The following is an 18,606-nucleotide window of genomic DNA, read 5'->3' as shown; positions in this document are numbered from 1 at the left end:
AAATGGCGGACGACGTCGTCATATATGCGTAACAATAGAACACATGAGACCCAAGTGTGAGCTGATGATCTTGGATAGCTCGCCAAAAATAATAGCGGATAAACTACTGGAGATAGTGTCAAGCTTTTTTTTTTTTTTAGAAACTGAGAAAGAAAATGAAAACTATTTGGTAGGTACTCTGTAAGGATCTTCAGTAAGAAAATGCGAGACCCCAACAGCGAACGTAAGTTATTTCATATCATCAGATGGGCTCGCTTGTTTCCGGCAACCACTCCTGACGCGTGGGTAATTTTCACACCCGCATTTCAGTTATCTAAACGTAGGGAGTTCAGCTGACTTGCTAAAATAAACGTTCCAAAGTTATGTATTTATTAAACTTCTTTACTACAATGAGATGTAGCATCGTAACTTTGAGCATATTTAATCAAGCATCGCTTTGAACGAATATAAGGGATATTGAGCGGGCAAAGGGTGTGAGCATTGTGCCATTGTAAAGCTGGCATTACCTAAACAGTGATGAACTTACCGAGGTTTGATTAGTGATATACATGTCAAAATTCTGTGACCACCTTGGATCTATAGTGCCTCTACAGAATACGGTGGAGAAGCTCTGTCCCGCGATGTCTGGACCGCCATCCACTGTTATCTTGCAGAACGGATCTGGCTGACGGAAAAAATCTCGGCGGACCAGATTCTTGGCGCCTAACACTGTAATCAATTCAACGCGCGTTTATGTTAGTTTAACTTTGACACATTTGCTACAAATCGTCTTCAATCGTTTAACACGGAACGACAGTTATAGTTTCACAAAAAGTTAACAAGCACACAACTAGCAGGATAAACTCATTGTATGTTCTATATACGTCGTTAAAACTACCTCATTTACATTACTATATATCTGATCTAGAACTATCTAAAACTTTAAACAAACTTGTATCTTGTGGATTCAAAAAGGAAACGACAAATGCTATATGAAACACCTTGCCTGATAAGATGCGAAGACGCAAAACCGAACGTGGAAATTAATTCGTTCTCAAAGATCACCGAGCGCGTTAATTATCTGAAGAAATCTAGGCTATTCCTTCCGGCGCATGGACGAGCTATGAATACACCCTGTACTTATTAAAATAATAGTAGGAAACTTAGGGAATCGCTGAGACGTCCGTTAGACTCTTGAAACATAAAGGGATGCAGCCAGACCGTACTAGGACTTCCATAAACTCACAAATTATTTTCGTTTGAATGTATTCCTTAAGGTATTTTTGTCAATAGCGCTTTCACGATTGAGTCGGTAGCACTTAAATGTTGCGACAGAGACATTTTTAATTATCGTAGTTCCTCTCCCTAGTAACCAATATGCTTCATTCTAATACCAGCAGAATCTCCCCTTTCTTTGAATAGTGTTGATCGCTACTGTCTTCGACTTCAGTGGCTTAAGACGAGAAATGTATGCAGTTAAGAGACACGGCAACAGGCCCCCGGGCAACGGCCCTCTTTGCTACTGTTTCCGTCTGGTAGAATATTTCAGCCGTTCTGTTGTAGTTATCGCCAGCCTTCTTGCTATTTATCCTGCTGTTGTTCCTGTTGCCGTCGCCGTTGCATCCCACGGAACGAAGCAGTACAGCAGAACTGCTCGCTCCGACATCATCCGCCGGCTCTGTCTCGCTCTTAGATTAACCAAGATGGTCACTCGTTGCAGCTGAAATGAAACTATATAGAGAATAGCCGGCAACGGCGCCAGCAATTGTTGGCACAGCGACTGATAGAACGCAGATGATCGTCGAACTCGTTTCTCGCATCCTTTCATCACGAACACGAGCAACTTCAGGCTAGCGATCGCAGGCAGGCAACGGCGAGGCATCGAGCGAGCTACTCGTTGTTAACAGCGTCCGACGGACGAAACACTCGCCTCGACAAGTTGTTGTAGTTGCTGTCGAGCGTAGTCAACTATCACTCGAAATCACAGACACCTAAGTGTACTATGACATCTACAAATGCCGTAAATTTGTACCGAAGCACACGACCATCTGTCCACCTGTTTCCCTAGGAACACGCAAAGGCAAGCACTCATACGCAAACGTTCATCATCGCTCGCAAACTTTCTCAAAAGGGAAGCTGACATCAATTCATCATGAAATTCCCCACTCGATATTGATAAAACAGCAGCTTACAGAGGTAACAGGATATTGTGCGCCCTCTGAGTCACTCAAACAGCCTCGGGACATCCGTTGTCTCCGACACCTTGTAACTAGCTTAACTCGATCTGAATAATCGATTTTTGCTTGCAAAAATGTATCAGTAATAGGACTAAGCACGCTACTATCCTCATTAGTATTTAACAGTAAAAAATTATCCCTAACACGTTTTATAGAACAAAGCTACTTACTGTAATTAAGTCAGACAGGTCGCGTTACGACAGCTGAAGGAATCATTTGATCTATGAAAAAACGTAAGAAAAATTTATAGTACACATTAAGATGTGTCACAATCATAGTCAGATCTCTGGCACCTCCTAGTTTCGAGATGTAAATGTAACATGCGCCTCCGACATCATATACATACGCGATTTACTTCACTATAATATTTCTAACACATTTAGCAGGCGTCGAGGACGGGGCTGAGCGTCTTCTTCTATAGCTCGAGCAGCAGAGGCGGCCGATCCGCCAGGTGGCAATGGCAGTGAGAACAGCAGTGCATATCATATCATGCATTTTCTGATTCTTCTATCCAGCAGAACCGAGTCAGCAACAGGAGACACAGAAACGAGGTAACGGGGCCGGATAGTTGCGGATGGCCCCTCCAGCTGTTCACCGTTCGCCTGCTGCTGGGTCCTGACGTCGCTGATTTCTCGTTTTTCAAAAAAGCAGAAGCGTTTGTTTGTGACGATATTGTTGTCGATAACAAACCGCGATCGAATCTACCAATGGACTTTTTTTTTATTGCGTTTCTACTTGTCTTTTAACAGCGACAACGGACACAAAGGTATAATACAAACCCGTATTGAAACAAGAAGCCAATATGCGTTTTCCACGGCAGTTGCTCTGTTAATCGCGACCATGGCGCACTGGTCGTAAAGCAAGCGTACACTTGCTATTATTTTGGCATAATCCGTATTGGGAATCCTTTCGACATCTACAATGGTGCCGCAGACCAGTTGACGGTACACACGGTACAACGATGTTGTGAAGGATATATTGCGCCAGAAAAAATACAGCGTAGAATCGTCTATCCATTGTAAATCAACGAGGAGATCAACATTTAAAGCAATAACTAGAGAATCACCCAAAGCTCCATTTGATGAACGCGCGAAAGCTATATGTAGAAGCTAACTATTGAGCTATAACTTGCTCCAACGAACGTGCCTTAAACGACGATAATAACGTGGACACGCAGTGCAACACACATGTATGTAACGTCTAACAAATGATAAACTTGCTATCCTGAGGGAACATTTCAAAAATTTAGTATCATACGTTTCTATACGAGGCTCGCATGTAAGACGTTCCTATGGTATTGTATGGGTAATGGTACCCTGTAGTCAACAATGGAATGGACACTGGGAAAAAGAGAGGAGACGTTTTCAAATTGACAAACCTATAGCTCTGATGGTGTCGATTATAATAGCCGCGCAAGCCGGTGGCATTGCCGGCCTGCAGATCAAACAAATTTTCACTAAACAAGACATAGTTGTTTATTTTAAAAAACGCTTCATGCTCAAGCTGGAACGCCTTTATCGCTTTTATTACCATTGGCACGGGCACTCGATTGTTGCTGTTAGCGGCTCCATCACCGACGTCGATGCTTGAATGCGATGCGGGCCTACGAAATGCCCATATGTTCGACGGCTTACCAACAGAACGAATTTGCCACCATTCTGGACAACGTCAAGTGTGCGTTGTATCAATGTATTTGCAATGCGCATGCGCCTTATTTAAGTGGAGAAAACCTGATTTATTTCTGCCTCACGAATAATGGTAAGACATTTTGAAAGTTTTGTAGTTTACGATATGCCCATAGCATATGGCCCATTTCAGTGATCGAGACGACTGAGGCTGACCTACCGCAGGGTACTTGATAGTGGTACAAGCTTAGGACTTCGTTTGCTGTGGTTTAAGACAGTAGAAGAAAAACAATTCGGTATAAAAACTAATTGAACGAGGTGACCACTTTGCTTTCAAGGTTGGTGGATTGTTCATTGTAGAGCTTAACGCATGACTAAGATAGATATATTTGTTGAAATTAGCTCAGTTATTTTTCTTCGTGCTTGTTTGTGCTCCTTATTGGTTAGTCGAGCACAATCGTATTGAGTACTCAATCGCTCAGCTATCACATCGTCGGCTAAACAAGATACGTAATGGTCATGACCTTTTTCGTTTTACTCGAACCTTGTTATATGTTGGACCTTTCATACAGGTGTTTCCATCTATGCGGAACGTTTGTGAGAGTGCCAGTTTATACATTATGTAGGTGTCCGTCCGGCAGTACGAGCCAATACGCGACCAAGTGTTCGCTAAACGCTAAACGACGTGCTAAGACCCCCAAGAAATGGCCGTTTTTTCATCGTGATTATCATTTCAGTCTCTCAATTTAAATGTTCTAACGGCTCCAATTAACATACAGTTAAACTATTTGCATTTAACTACGAGCCCATTTCAAGTGATCGACACGCGTAAGATTAAAGTATGGTAACTTCGCTTTTACGGATCACTTATTTCATTTTATCAAATTGGCATCGACATTGTTGATACTGGTTAGGTATTAGTTCATCTATTGCGCCTCGACACGTTTTCTGCCCTTTACGACGGAGATTTATCACTGGCTCAATCAATACATTGACCGATTCAGCTTTTCTACTCGGTCAGTTTATCTCTAGAAGTATCTACCAATGTTTTTACTATTCTCGTGTAAGAGCAGACAGGCATATGCCTATATATATATATATATATATACATATATATATATATATATATATATATATAGAAACTCAGGAATAGAAAGTCGGCTTTACTTTGGGTTGAGTTCTCACGCGAACATATAACACACAATCGACCATCATCTTGGTCACAAACACAGAATAAACGCGGGGTCGACAATTTTTTTGTAGCCCATGCTAGCAAAATTACACTAAACCCCACTAATGGAGTAAATTTTTGAGAAATTCGAAATTTCAGAAAGAAGATGCAACGAAAGCAATAATGAAAAAGGAAAGAAGGAGAAGAGACGCAGGCCCAGACCCTGTACATTTTCTGTTAACGTTCCTTCTGGACACGCGCATTTTTGCTGTGTTCGAAAAAAAAAAAAACAGCTGAAATTCACATTAATGTGTGTTGTTATCGTTGATCGTGTCCATATGTGCCCCAAATTATATATCGTTTCATTTTCGTTTGCACGTGTGTATCTTATTTTCATTTTCTATTATATACAGTACTTACAGGCATCGTGCCGTACGTGATTTCCTCGTACTGCCTAGAGCTGGTGACGAATGAGCTACTCGACAGAAATTATTAACAAACAAACAAATAAATAAATAAATAAAGTACGAAATTCAAATCGGGCTTTACTGCACTTTCAACAGGAAGGTGATGACTAAAATATACGAGAGAAAAAAGGAATATTATCGTATTACATACTGTAACTTTCTTAGTATAGTTGGCACCGTACAAGTTTTTGCCGATATCTCACTGCACCTATGCAGCTTGAGTAAATAAACGTTTTTCGTTTCGCTAAAGCTCGCTGCACATCTTCCAAGCGTACAAACCGCCACACTAGCTGAGAACTGATTTCAACCTGTTACGTTACACAACTTCTCAGTTCATGATTGATTTAACTTGAAAGTCCAATTATCATTACGAACTATTGCTAAAATTGAGGGTTTGATGTCTTCCGTTGAAGCGACACCATCACTGAGCTCCGCGAAAAAACAACTAGTTTATTTAGTTATGCCGTTTGCACGTCGTAGTTGCTAAAGGTTTTTTTTTTTTAAATTAAATCTTTACAATTTTTTTACTACTACTACTACTACTACTACTACTACCAAATAAACAATAGTTGTTTCTTTAGAACTGCCCCCTTTGACCGGCATCTAATGTGCTTAACGCTACATGTATGAATGGGTCTCTTATATTCTGCGGTTTCCCTCAAATAGATTACGGTTTTGCCTAGGTTTTCCAATTCGGCTCTCAATACCTCGGAACGTAGAATAATTTCAGAAACGCAGATAACGCAGAAAACGGATGCTTTCTACGTACGATCCTGCTTTTTTGGTTGCTACGATATTGCTGATTAGCTTTCCAGACAAAGAGGAACGATCCGTCCGAGATAGTGCAATCTCCTCGCTGCGGTCGAAAATGATAACACAATTCAATACTATAGAATCTTTTTGATCGCGTTTCGATTTCACAAGCTACGTGATAACAACACGTAACTAAACTATAATTTTCTTATACAAGATCAAATCTGCGTACACGAACGTTAACAAAGCGCTTCTTATAAACAAACAAACAAACAAACAAAGGTCTGAGATTCAAGCGTAGTGTTCATTGAAGCGCTGCACTTTAATACAACGCAAACAAATATAGATCGAAACTAAAAATCTGCAAAACGGATAAGTAAAAGTTAATCTTTATTCCCATAATTTTTCTATTCAGCATGACGGTAAACCTTGATAATTTTAGGAACTAGTAGAAAAAAATACTTCAACGATATATCGATCCGCAAATCATTTTCAACCATACAGAGATGTCACGTTTTCCTTCATTTTATTGGCTAGCTACATATTTAAATATGTCATTACTTTAATATAGAAAAAGAGGTCGTTGTCATATAATAACAATCATATATCATATACTGTTACGAAGCTGTAAATTAGAACGTCGAATGCGATCAAATCCACATATATGGATTCAACTAGCGGTCTAATAAGATGCTGGAATACGTCGCTAGGTGAGCTGATAGTTTATACCTATGGGAACTTTGCTAAACTTCAGTAAACTTGCCATCAGAGAAAAATCGATCTCGCTATTGAAAATGGCGCTAACCAAAACGAGACTAGCTGCCTTGCTATAGAAACGGTCTTATATTTTTCGGTTTTATATTTTTCGACGAATAATTAAGTAAATTATAGTACAGCCTCAGCCGCTATTTAAGCGCGAGTTCTCAAAACATTAACTTCCAAAATCTCGACTAGATTTTGTCGCCATATGTAAGTTTTACTGGCTAAAACCGTTTTACCCTCGACATTCCGCTTAGAGCATCTCCGCTCAGCAACGTCTTCATTACCAACACGTTTATTAGTGGCTTTTACCGTAAATTCCAAATCGAAGCAAAGCTATAGCAGTATGGTGTAAATACATCTTTTCATCACCTAAAGATACGCAAACAATTTTAGGAAGACTGTCAAGAATTCGACAGTCGATTGCCACCTTTTGCTTTTCCGACCGAAGTCACCATCAAAAAGGATGCAACAATTAGAAATGCAAAAAAAACTAGGATCGTTTTAGGTGTCATATCAGGCTCCTACAATCAAATCCGGGTGATTTCGAAATGAGACAGTTTTTGAACTATGCGCGGCTAACAGATGAAATTTGGCTGATAGATACCTCAAACTTGTGAGTGAAAAGAGGTCAAGTTTACCTTAGGAAAAGTAAGTTGAGAAAACGAGTCACGAAACAGCCTCGAAAATCAATGCTCAGTGAGCAAGTGTTTGTTCCTTGAGGGGCTACAAAGCTGTAGAAATTCATCAATGATTTGTGAGGCTAGTAGGCGAAGAGGCCTTACCGAAAGCACGGTACATAAATGGTGCAAGCATATCAAAAACAGAGGTCGGAGTGCTGAAGACCAGCGAAGAAATGACTTAAGCTCATGACCTGAGGTATAAGAACGCATTGCTGCAGTCGAGAGAGCTTTTCACAAAGGTAGAACCCGAGTTTATAGGCGCTGTTGGTGAAAGTTGGCATTTCAGATGTAACGAATTACAGGATTATAACCCATATACTAAAGAGGCGGAAACTAAGTAAAAAAAAATAGGTACCGCGTGAATTGAATTCAGGTCAGATAAAAATGGGCGCAGTGTATACCGCGTGCAATTTGCGAAACTTCGATCAATGAAAATCTCATCTAAAGTATACGGTCACAAAAGACACGGTTCGATCTCAACCGCCAGCCGGAGACAAACCAGGCGAGAGAATGACGTCGCCCTGTCGCTAAGAAAATTTAGCTCGGTAGCAGTGTCAAGCAGATTGGGACATCAGGCGCTGACAATATTAAGGACAAAGGTGATGGTAGTACTTACAATGGTCATCAAAGGCATCTGCTGCTATAAGATACTTGCTGAAGATGAAACGGTGAATGCAATCCGCCACCTCGAGGCCATCAAAAGATTTATTGATCATTGGTACGGCAACCGAAAGCGCACAGTCTCGTTAGTTTTCAACGATGCCAGACTTCATTGCTATATCTCAACTACTTTCTAGTTTGAGCAAAGGGGGTGTCCAACATTGGCTTCACCCCACCTATTTTCCCTAGGCTTCCCATGCCCTAAAAAGGGAATAGGTGAACAAGCAAACTCCACTACCGATTCAATTATCGATTAAATTTAATATCGATTGGAGAATACTCGAACGATACATATATGGCTGCCCGGAAGCTGTTATGGTGATAGGATATATAAAAATAAGGGAGAGTACTTTCAATACTGGTTCATAAGTTACTCAACGATAAAGTTCGCCGGATTCGCTCGTAACAGGTCGACATTTATGGCGATCGCTAACGTAAATAGAATCACGACAAAAAAACGATTGAACGTTTTAAAGAAGTAGACGTATAATAGAGTATTTTTCATTCTAATAACAATGATGATATTATAATATAAGAAATATTATAATACTTGTTTGTATATGTTCGCTGTTGCTGGTTTCCCTCCCGAATTTTGTTTTGGTCATAATTACGTATCTTATACTGTCGCCCAGTTTTTACTGCTCTACGGGGACCCATCATTCGTTTGTTCATACAACTATTATCTTACTTATACTATTTGTACTATAGTATACTATAGTATATTTGGATCATCTTATTTGCCTTGGCTCGAAAGGAGAAAGCTGCCAAAACTATCAGGGGTTGTAGCGCTCTAGAGTCCTCAGCGTACATGGCAATAAATTTAATGGACAAAAATTCAATATTCAAACATGAAAAGTATCTCCAACGAATTCAAGCTTTTTCAAGTATTTTCAAAGCATTATATAAACAGAGTAAATTATACCAATAATTAATTTCTAGTTTATAGCCACAGAACGATAACTATTTTCAATCAATTTTTTATGACTAAATTAAGAGTTACTTTCTTATTTGAACGTTGATTTTTTTTTAACCGTAACCTTTAATCCCTGTGGTCCAGGCTGTTTCGACAACTGAACACAATGTAATTCGTTGAATAGCCGAACTTCAAAAAACCGATATCTGGTGATTTGAAGTGATCATTTATGCAACAATTTCATATATTAAAACAACGATTTCTAATATCGCCAACTTGAGGTAGCCTTGTGATGCCATGGCCATTACTACCAAACGAAAAGTAGCGACTTATATTCGGCGAGAACATAGAACTAAGCCCGCACCGTCTACCACCGCCGCCGCCGCCGCTGTTGACAGCAGGTATCTTTTTTGCGTTTATGATGAATACATCGAAAATCAACGAGCCTCGAAAATTGAACGAACGAAAAGCTCATTACCTTCTTGCTAAAAGTTGGTCCGGGCACATCTGCCTATACGATTGTATTACCATTTTTACCAGTCACTTCACCGAAGGCGTTAGTTGTTAAATGTGCTGGTTTCCATAACGACTTCCGAACATAGAAGAGCATCGTGAATACTGTTCATATATTCGGATCATTGTCGTTCCCAAGGGCGTCCCAAGGCCATAAATATAAAAACTTATACGAAAATAACTGAATTTTGCTTTTTTTTTTTTTTTGCCAAAAGCAACATCATTATTTTTTGATTGACGGCAGTCAATATGGAACCTATGTAACGATACGTATGCCCGCGGCTCGCAACGTTTCCTTTCCCAAGCGTAAATAGCTTTTACCATTCTTCTTCCTTGTGTACAAATCAATGGGTCTTATGCTTGCCGTTATTACCTCCTCTTTCATTCTCACCAGTCTACGACAAACGCCTTTGCACTGTCCGCTCACCATCTTGGCTCAAAGACATAACCTGTAGTAGCAGCAGCAAGGTAACATCTTGGCAACATGCGAGAGCGGATACCAGCATTGAATGTAACTAGCAATTAAAATTTTCGGCACGATTCGCGAAAATCACGTTAAAACAAAAACGTCTGTGCGCATTGTTTTCATCTGCATAACCCTATATGAGCGGTCATTTTATGTCAGGTTTCGGAATATTGTTCAAATTATGAATTTGTAAAAAAATCTATGCACCTAGCGGGTTTCCTTGGACAACGCCCGTACACCCCTTCAGACGGAATGTAACTATTGCATATCGATTGTCGAATCTATGAACGCCCCTGGGGCGCATTAATTCAAATAGCGATTGTGATCTTAAAAGTGTTTACTTTTTGTGTCAGCGTATTTCATGCTTGTAATCGAATTCGAATGAATCAATCAATAAGCTAATATGGCTGATTCACAGGGGAGATGTGTCGAGGGTTTTTATGTAGGCGTCGGGCTCTATTTTCGGTAGAAAACAATTTTACTTACGCGAAGAGGTGTTCGGCAATTCTAAACGTTGGAGCAGCACATATAGTCGATGTGATTCTGAATGCTTATCTAAATATACATTATATTACTTCAGTTTGATGCTGCTTTACAACACGTTGCTTCGAAGTATATTGAAAATACGGTAAATGCAACTGTGGAAAGACGCTGTTGCTGCGTGGAGTTACATCATTATAATAACGTTCGCGATTTCTTATTAACTCTATTATTACTCTGTGGTATATAATTAAGATCATATCAATGATCGTTACTATCGCTTTAAATCGCATGTATATTTCTCACTACGGCCCTTTTTGTATAGTTCGCGTCGTTAAGTGTGAAAGGCCGCACCTAATTTACGCGTTTTCTGTCCGATAAACAAGTTTTCTGTTTTCAATCGAAGTACTTGGGCTAGAAAAGGAAAGTAACATTTCAATAATAGTTTGTTCATTCAACTATGTCGAAAATTTGAGACACAAGAGTCGATAAATTCAGAAAGGGCGACTTTTAACCTCCTTCTACTTTCTGGATATCTAACCTCATCAAACCTTGAGGTAACTACTAGCCAGTAATCTATTAACTAATCTGCAACAATGTCTAGCAGGCATGCAAAGTAGAACTGAGATTTACACTCTTTAATTTATGTCAGCCTAAGTACAAGATGTGACTTTTCTGCCCCGATTTCCGAATTTCTCCAGTTGTTCAATTTATTTTTTTCTAGCTTCATCAGTGTTCCAGGATGAGGGGCACATAAACCCCAAAAGTCCACGTGCAGATGGATCAGGTTCTCGCAAGATGCTTAGCTGATCATTATCAACCTATGTTGGGGGTTTATTTCACATTTTACGGTTGTTTTGCGTACATTCTCTACGGCGACTCGTCTAATAAATCAGACTCAATGCAAACGAAATATGGCGTACGCTGCTGTGATTAACCCGGTTTTTATAACTCAATCTGGCGACGATGGCTCACAAGAATGTCCAATTACACCTCACAGATGAGGTTGTAACAATGACTTAATCCAACTGAAAGACAATACTAGACGCAACAAAAATGGTAGGAAAATATTATGTTGTTGCTGACTGACGGACACTTGAACCCTAGGTTCGTTTTTTCATAGCCTTCGTAACTAACGACCTAGTATTATTTCTTCACATAAAAATAAAGATCGGTGACAAGGTTATTGCATCTACTCGCAACTCACCACTTAAGCGTATCCTTGAGGCAGTTTGATGATGCTGATGAATCTGCGGGCTCTGAGATGAGTGACTCTGTGTGATGCGTGTATCCTCCGTACCGGCTGGTAATAAACCCCCAACACTACCATAACCGGCAACATTACTTCCAGCCCCATGCGGTTTTTCTTGGGTCTGCTGTTGCGGTTGGTGGGCAGACCTATGCGTTGATGACGCACCGTTCGATGGACCTTCCGCCGCTGGCAAAATTGATCCCCCACCAACCCCACTACCTGATCCGGCTCCCACCGCCAGGTTTGCAGTTCCGCCCGTAATACTGGCGTTCATCTGCAACGACCCCCCTACTAGTGCCCCAGAACAACTCGTGGGTGTTGCAGCAGCTCCGAGTGGCGCAGTTCTCGACGAACCTTCGCTACCGGCACCGATGATGCTCATAGATGATGGTTTACCACCGTTGATGTTAATTGCCCCACCACCTGTATCGTCTCCCGGTGCAGAGGCTCCGGAAATCTTTGTTGTAGCGTTGCTACTACTTGTTGTATGTAAGCTCGCAGTACTGCCACCGCCGCTATCCCCACGCCCTCCTGCGTTCGTGTGATTAGTTCCCGTCGTTGAAACAATGCAGCCCTTGCCCTTAGCCGTGCCCCCACCGGTACACTGGTCGCTGCTGACGCTGCTGTCGTTGGTGACGTTACCACCGTTGTTCGCGGCACCGGAGGTTCCACCGGCTCCACCTCCTCCGACACCTCCGCCACCGGCGCCGCAGCCCCTAAGACTTCCGAAGTTGGGCAAATTGCTAGTGATGCTGGCGATGCTGTTAACTGTTGTATCTTGCTCATGGCACTCTGGAGGAACCTCAAGGGCGCTCGTCCAGAACTGGTGACGAAATAAGAACACTACCATCGAACGACCGAATACAGCAGCGACGTTACAGTCGTTGCGGACGCAAAGCAAACGCCGGCACCGTCCCAACAACGAAAGCAACGTGCCTTAATTCCGGCGACTGCCGTCTCTCCAACAACAGAAAATGTTGTCGGTGACTTCGGCGCTCTCGGATTAGTTCGTGGCGCTCTCGGATTAGTTCGTGGCGAGTACGGATGATGACGACTAGACCTGTTTTCAGGTACTACGGTAACCGCTTGAATGTCGACTGACCATCAATGACCACTGACAGGACGATGTCAGGAAATTGGATGTGGCAACCACAACAGCTTACAATCCATAGATCAAGCGTGTACAGCAACAACTGAGTTCTTTAGATGAACGATCAGTTGGCCGTAACGACTTCAGCGATCCTTTTCGAAATGAGCACTCATCGACTGCGAGCAGCTATTATCTGTAAATGCAGACGAGGAAAAAGGCGGTTATAAATTTTTAACACTCGAAATTATCAAGGTGCATATTGATCTCGCATAGAACTGAATGGAACACGGTAATACTTGGCGTTCAGTGTGCCGCAACTTCATCAGTAGTATACGATTATATAGTCGTTAATTCCAGAATCAACGGAACGTTGATCGACGCACGCGACCTCACTATATCTACTTATACGCAGCATTATCTCGAAACAAGAATGATTATAATGGTTTCTGTTTGTTTTTGACACGTGTTTAATATTTACATTGCAGAAGAACTCACATAAAATGGGTAACTTTTCCCTCTGCCACAGACATTTGAAATCATTAGAATTCTAGTCAATACACGACTGATTACGGTTGGCTAATGATTCACAAAGTTGAGTAAATATTTGGAGGTATGGCACATATTTGCTTAACTGCGGCTTTTAGATCTTCCGGTGTCATTGATATTCTACCCGAGACTGCATCTATTAGATAATATCCTTACAAGAAGAAGTCAATCGGCGTTAGGCCCACGGAATTGTGGGAGTACGTTTTCGTTCAGCTAATCCGCTCGGAGTATCATCTAGATGTACTTTCACATAACGGTGAAGGTATGCAAGTGTCCCATCCTTCAGAAATGTTCATTCAGAAAATAAGATTCGCCAGCTTCACCTCTCAGATACGTGACAATATTTCGTCACGCAGTTCGTTCGGATCTCAGTAAATTCAAGTGATCACCACCAGCCATCACCGTGTTATCAAAAAGGTGGCCCAGTTAATTCTCGGCTCCAAATGTTGAGTGATATTTTTTTCCTTCAAATTTCAACAATTTCATCCAAATCGCTTGTGGATTCACAGCTACCCAACAGGCGTAATTACGTCCGTTCACTGTGACATTCGATTTGAATGTTGTTTCATTGTTCCAAAGCAATGAAAACTATGTAACTTGTTTACAACTTCTTCAAATGCGGGGGGTCTGATGCGGAACTTACAACTTGATTGTCTTCGCATTTCGCTGTAAGTAGATATCTTCGTAAGCATTTCGCTATAACTCTTCAGTACTCTTTCCTAGCAGCGAAAGATCGTTAATGTTTGGGCTTTCCGCCTATGAACATACTGAACAACTCCATTTGTCTCAAACTTCGATTTTTAGCTTAGCATTCTGCTTTATTATCCTTGTACATTTTCATACTTCCAAAAACATTTCGAGATAAACTTTCTTTCTTGTTTAAAAGTTCCCTTAGGGCGACTAATATTACTTAAGGAAAACGAAAGCGAAAGGAAAACGTCAGAAGATCATGACCTGTTGAACAGTGTATACACCTTACAGAGTACTCTGAACTAATTCTAAGATGAATTTGTATACTATCATTAATATAGCAGCTCGAAGAGCGTTTCCTACCATTTCTATTCAAGCAGGTCTTCAAATGCTGGTCAGGTCGATATGTACTATTGCTCTTGTAGCAGTGATCAAATGGAACCATCGGTACAAACGTAAAGCAAGCTCAAGCGACGCACTCATCGCGCGCCGACGTCTGGCCCGCGTTGTTTCAAATAGGCATTGGAATAGAGTAGCGCTGGGAGCAGCTATTGACGGAGGCCGTTCATCGCGTAACTAATCAACTGATAATCAGTAACGAAAAAGCATCGTATTAACATGGCCGTCGGCTGCTTAAAGCATCTCGCCATGACACCGCCTACACTTCTGTTTGAGTCGCATTCTGTTACGTTGCTTCGTATGTTAGCGAGAATGAAGGAGCGATATGAATAGAATACATTAGAAGAGATAGCAGCAAACATTGTCAGCTGTGACTAAAGACCGAGAAAGGAAACGGTTCAGTTTGTACTCCTGCACCACACAGTTATGGCCTACGCCATTATGATGAAAGCAGACTAGATTGTTGAAGGTAGTTTTTTTTTTTAGCCAGTCGCTCACTTCTGACGAACTACGATAACAAGCACAAAAATAAGCGCTAGCAACAGACATGGTCAGGAAACGGGCATTTTGGTTATGAAAAATACTGCACAGACAACTTTAGTAAAAGAGACATTCTCCTAGCCAGTGGCAAGTTTGAAAATGCTTTTCTTTGATGTACGCTGGTATATCTGCTCCCTTCTTAAAAATCCATCCACGTAGCCCGTCTTGAATTTTTGGCAAAGATAAAAAAAAAGCCATGAACTGTATATAACATTCATTGGATGCCTGTGACTAGCTGCATGTTTATTAAACGTGGCCCATAGCGTATCAGCGTTATGCATCAGCAACATGCTTAGGACAGACAGACAGACAAACAACGGTAAACTCACCGGTGAAACCCATTGGCTAAGTCCAACAGCTGCCGGGAATGGGTTCCCTATTAATGGTCATTGCGCGCTACCTTAGTGAACGACCTTGTCATCGCTAAAATTGGTTTGAAACTTTACAACTGGTCCCTATATTATTTCGTATACCTAGTGCGTGCACCTACTTCAAGGGTTTAGACAATAAAATAGTACAAACGGGTCTCCACACACCGTTGATTTGCGCTGACCTGCCACAGCATAGCAGCAGGAGCAGCCGTTCCTATGGTAGAACAGTGTCTTACCACCACGTTACTATTGTTATGGATATCATTGCAGTCATTTTCATCGGTATCATAAAGCCATCCATTAACATCGTCCGTGGCGTAGTCATCCTTTTCAGAAAAGTCTTCAGCTACTGCTCTACAGTATCAAGCACGTAAGCACGCATTTAGTATGGACGAAAACGGAATCACTGACATTGTCACCACGGCCGCGAGCACCAGCAACGAGATCACCACGTTGCCTAACAAACGAGCATGCACCACAGTAACGGCAGCACCATCGTCAGAGGGCTAAGAGATCTCCCGACAGTAGCAGCATGGCGACAAGATCACCTGGGTAAGGCTGGTCGCGATAATGATGGCGACGACGATACACCCAGGCCAGGCGACAGCGCTGCGCGTTCGCGTTCATCTCGTCTCCAACGGCAACATCAGCGATCACCTAGCCCCACTGTCCTGCTGCTGCGCATATTCTTCCCCGCAGCAGCCGTCCAACCAGACGCCCAACTATTCAACTAATCAAACACGCAATGAACAAACCAGCCAGCGATAGAGACATAAGCGACACCCAATTGTCATACAGGCGACACCAACGCGGTGTTGTAGTCTGCAAGGGCGGCATGGCGTCGACGAGGCTCTACAATTATATATGTATATATGCAACAAACGACAGAATAACTGTAGTCATCGGCGATGAAAGAGGAACCCTTCGAATATTTGGTCAGCTGTTTGCGACCGATGCTCATGATACAACATGTTCCATGCAATTAGGTCGCAATAGCTGGAATCGCCATTTATTTATGATGTAGACACAGGCGCGTCTACAACACTTTCAGCTTACTGGTTTCATTTGAAGAAACTATAACCAACCACTGAATGATAATCCCGTACTTGTACAAAAATAGCACATTTATTAAAATTCTTCGGCTTTTCAGAGACCTTCAATAGAAGAAGCAACATTTATATTGTCATACAACGACTTAGAAACATTTAGAAATGTTGTTGTTGAATTTTTTTCTTTTCAAGTTAGCGTTTTTATGAGTAAACGAACAGTAAAATGTTATTAACGTTACCTAACAAATACTGAGAATGCTAGTATATAGAATGAAGTTTTTAGCCGACTCGTACTCGATATGCTGCAAGGTAACCTATTGTCCTACGCTTACTTACGATACAACAGTTCTAAATAGACCTGACAAATCCAAGAAGTACTTATAAATTCCATGCCACGCCTTGCTTCGGATCATGGAGACGCATGATAATAGGAATAGTTGTTAAAGTTCGTTTTGAAGACTGGCCACAAGGCCTGAGTGCCAAACTCTGTACATATACAAACACCGCCAAAAAAATCTATATAGCACAAGCAATAAGCCTCGAAACTCTAACTTTCATCTAGGAGTGGTTTCTAGGCGGCCTCGCCGAGGTTTGTGGTGACGTTCCTTTGTCACCAAGTCGAGGCGTCCCCAAATTCCATTATCTTATTATTGTACTTTTGGCAATTGAGAGCTGTTATTATCCTGTTACCCATTTCGGTCACGGACATCTGCATCATCCTGGTTAAAATCAGTTTTTCCTATTACGGTTTTTCTTATTACCCTATCTGTCCGCTCAGGGGCCGAAAAAAAAATGTTGAAATCTTGTCAGCAGATCATTTTAAAGTAGCTTTGAGCAATGCATAAACCCTCGATTTATCACGTAGTTATATTTATTTAGTTAGGTACTGGGTCACAATAGCATAGCCGCTTGCCTAAACCTGTTACCTAATTCAAAGGCCTACGTCGAGATGACTAACACTGCTTTTCTAAAGTATCTGTAGCCGTACCATACACCATAGAGCTATCTTTTTCTGATTCTACGGCCCAAGTTAAATTCTAACATCGTACAATGCCCAGAAGCCAGGAGATGCAGGGATGTATATTAACTTTCCCCCTCAAATTTTATCATTTCTTTGGTGCGCCCTTCCTAGATGAGCTTCATGGTCTATAGCTTCCTTTGAACCGGCCGCTTCAACCTTAATATGATATTCCGATAGCCATCTTCATTTAATCTCAATTGAAGTATAACGCGCTTACACAACGGAGCCGAAAATAGTTACAGGCGCAGACCCAGGCTGTCCTGGTATTTCGAAACGACGAATGTACAAGACATGCGGCTCAGAGTTGGTCTTGCGCACGCATAGGAATCTCTGATTAACATACCCTCATAAGCGACACTTCGTATACGAACTAAAATATTTCTTTCATTGCCACAACCCTCTCAGCAATGTCTCTAAACAGCGGACCAGAGGGAAAAACCAAAGTGGGGCTTCAACGATATATAAAAAGATGTGCTAAAGCTCAATAAATGACAGTCGTACATAATTACAGGAACCGGCCTATTTGTTCACGGCTTCCCCAAGCTTTCAGTTATTAGATCCGTGAACTCTACTGTTTTTATTTGATCAAGAGGGCGCTGTTGTCTCGCTAATGAATGCTGTCTGCTGACAAATCATAACTCCGGGCTTGTGATAGTAAACAGTCGCAAAACTATACGGGAGTCGTCATCGGTTTCTGCATAGCTCGAAGCCGTCGTAAGCGGTCGCCGTTAGATTCTCCTCGATGCCATCAAGACTTTTTCTCTAGCTACTGCAGGGTTACTAACGCCGCCGGTCGTGCCCAGTCAGGGTAGACTATAGCCGGTTGTGGCCTTATAGCAAGCGTCAGGCTCACAAGCAGCTATGCGCTAGTTATTCACGAGAGCTGCGGCTGTGGTTACCTCCACAACATCAACCTTACGTCAACTCTGCTATCTCATCCTT

At 41.7% G+C, this 18,606-nt stretch overlaps 1 protein-coding gene across 7 annotated transcripts in view; it reads right to left on the bottom strand.

Moving 5' to 3' along the window:
* Smurf (SMAD specific E3 ubiquitin protein ligase) overlaps positions 1-18,606 on the bottom strand; it is a 52,426-nt gene that overhangs the window by 9,369 nt on the left and 24,451 nt on the right. For 6 of the 7 annotated variants that reach the window (XM_022809673.2, XM_086991051.1, XM_022809670.2 and 3 more), the window contains 2 exons: positions 11,914-13,241; positions 527-708 (listed from right to left, as the gene is read on the bottom strand). In XM_022809673.2, coding sequence (XP_022665408.1) covers positions 527-708; positions 11,914-12,808 — 1,077 coding nt within the window. In that variant the 5' untranslated portion in view covers positions 12,809-13,241. Of the gene's footprint in view, positions 1-526; positions 709-11,913; positions 13,242-15,759; positions 16,657-18,606 lie in introns of those variants that run through there. The other variant, XM_022809672.2, reaches the window with a different exon arrangement.

Source organism: Varroa destructor, unplaced genomic scaffold (assembly GCF_002443255.2).
Source record: "Varroa destructor unplaced genomic scaffold, Vdes_3.0 BEIS01000005.1, whole genome shotgun sequence".
Classification (NCBI taxonomy): domain Eukaryota; kingdom Metazoa; phylum Arthropoda; class Arachnida; order Mesostigmata; family Varroidae; genus Varroa; species Varroa destructor.
The sequence above is the reverse complement of the archived record's forward strand: the minus strand, read 5'-3'. Positions and strand labels throughout refer to the sequence as shown.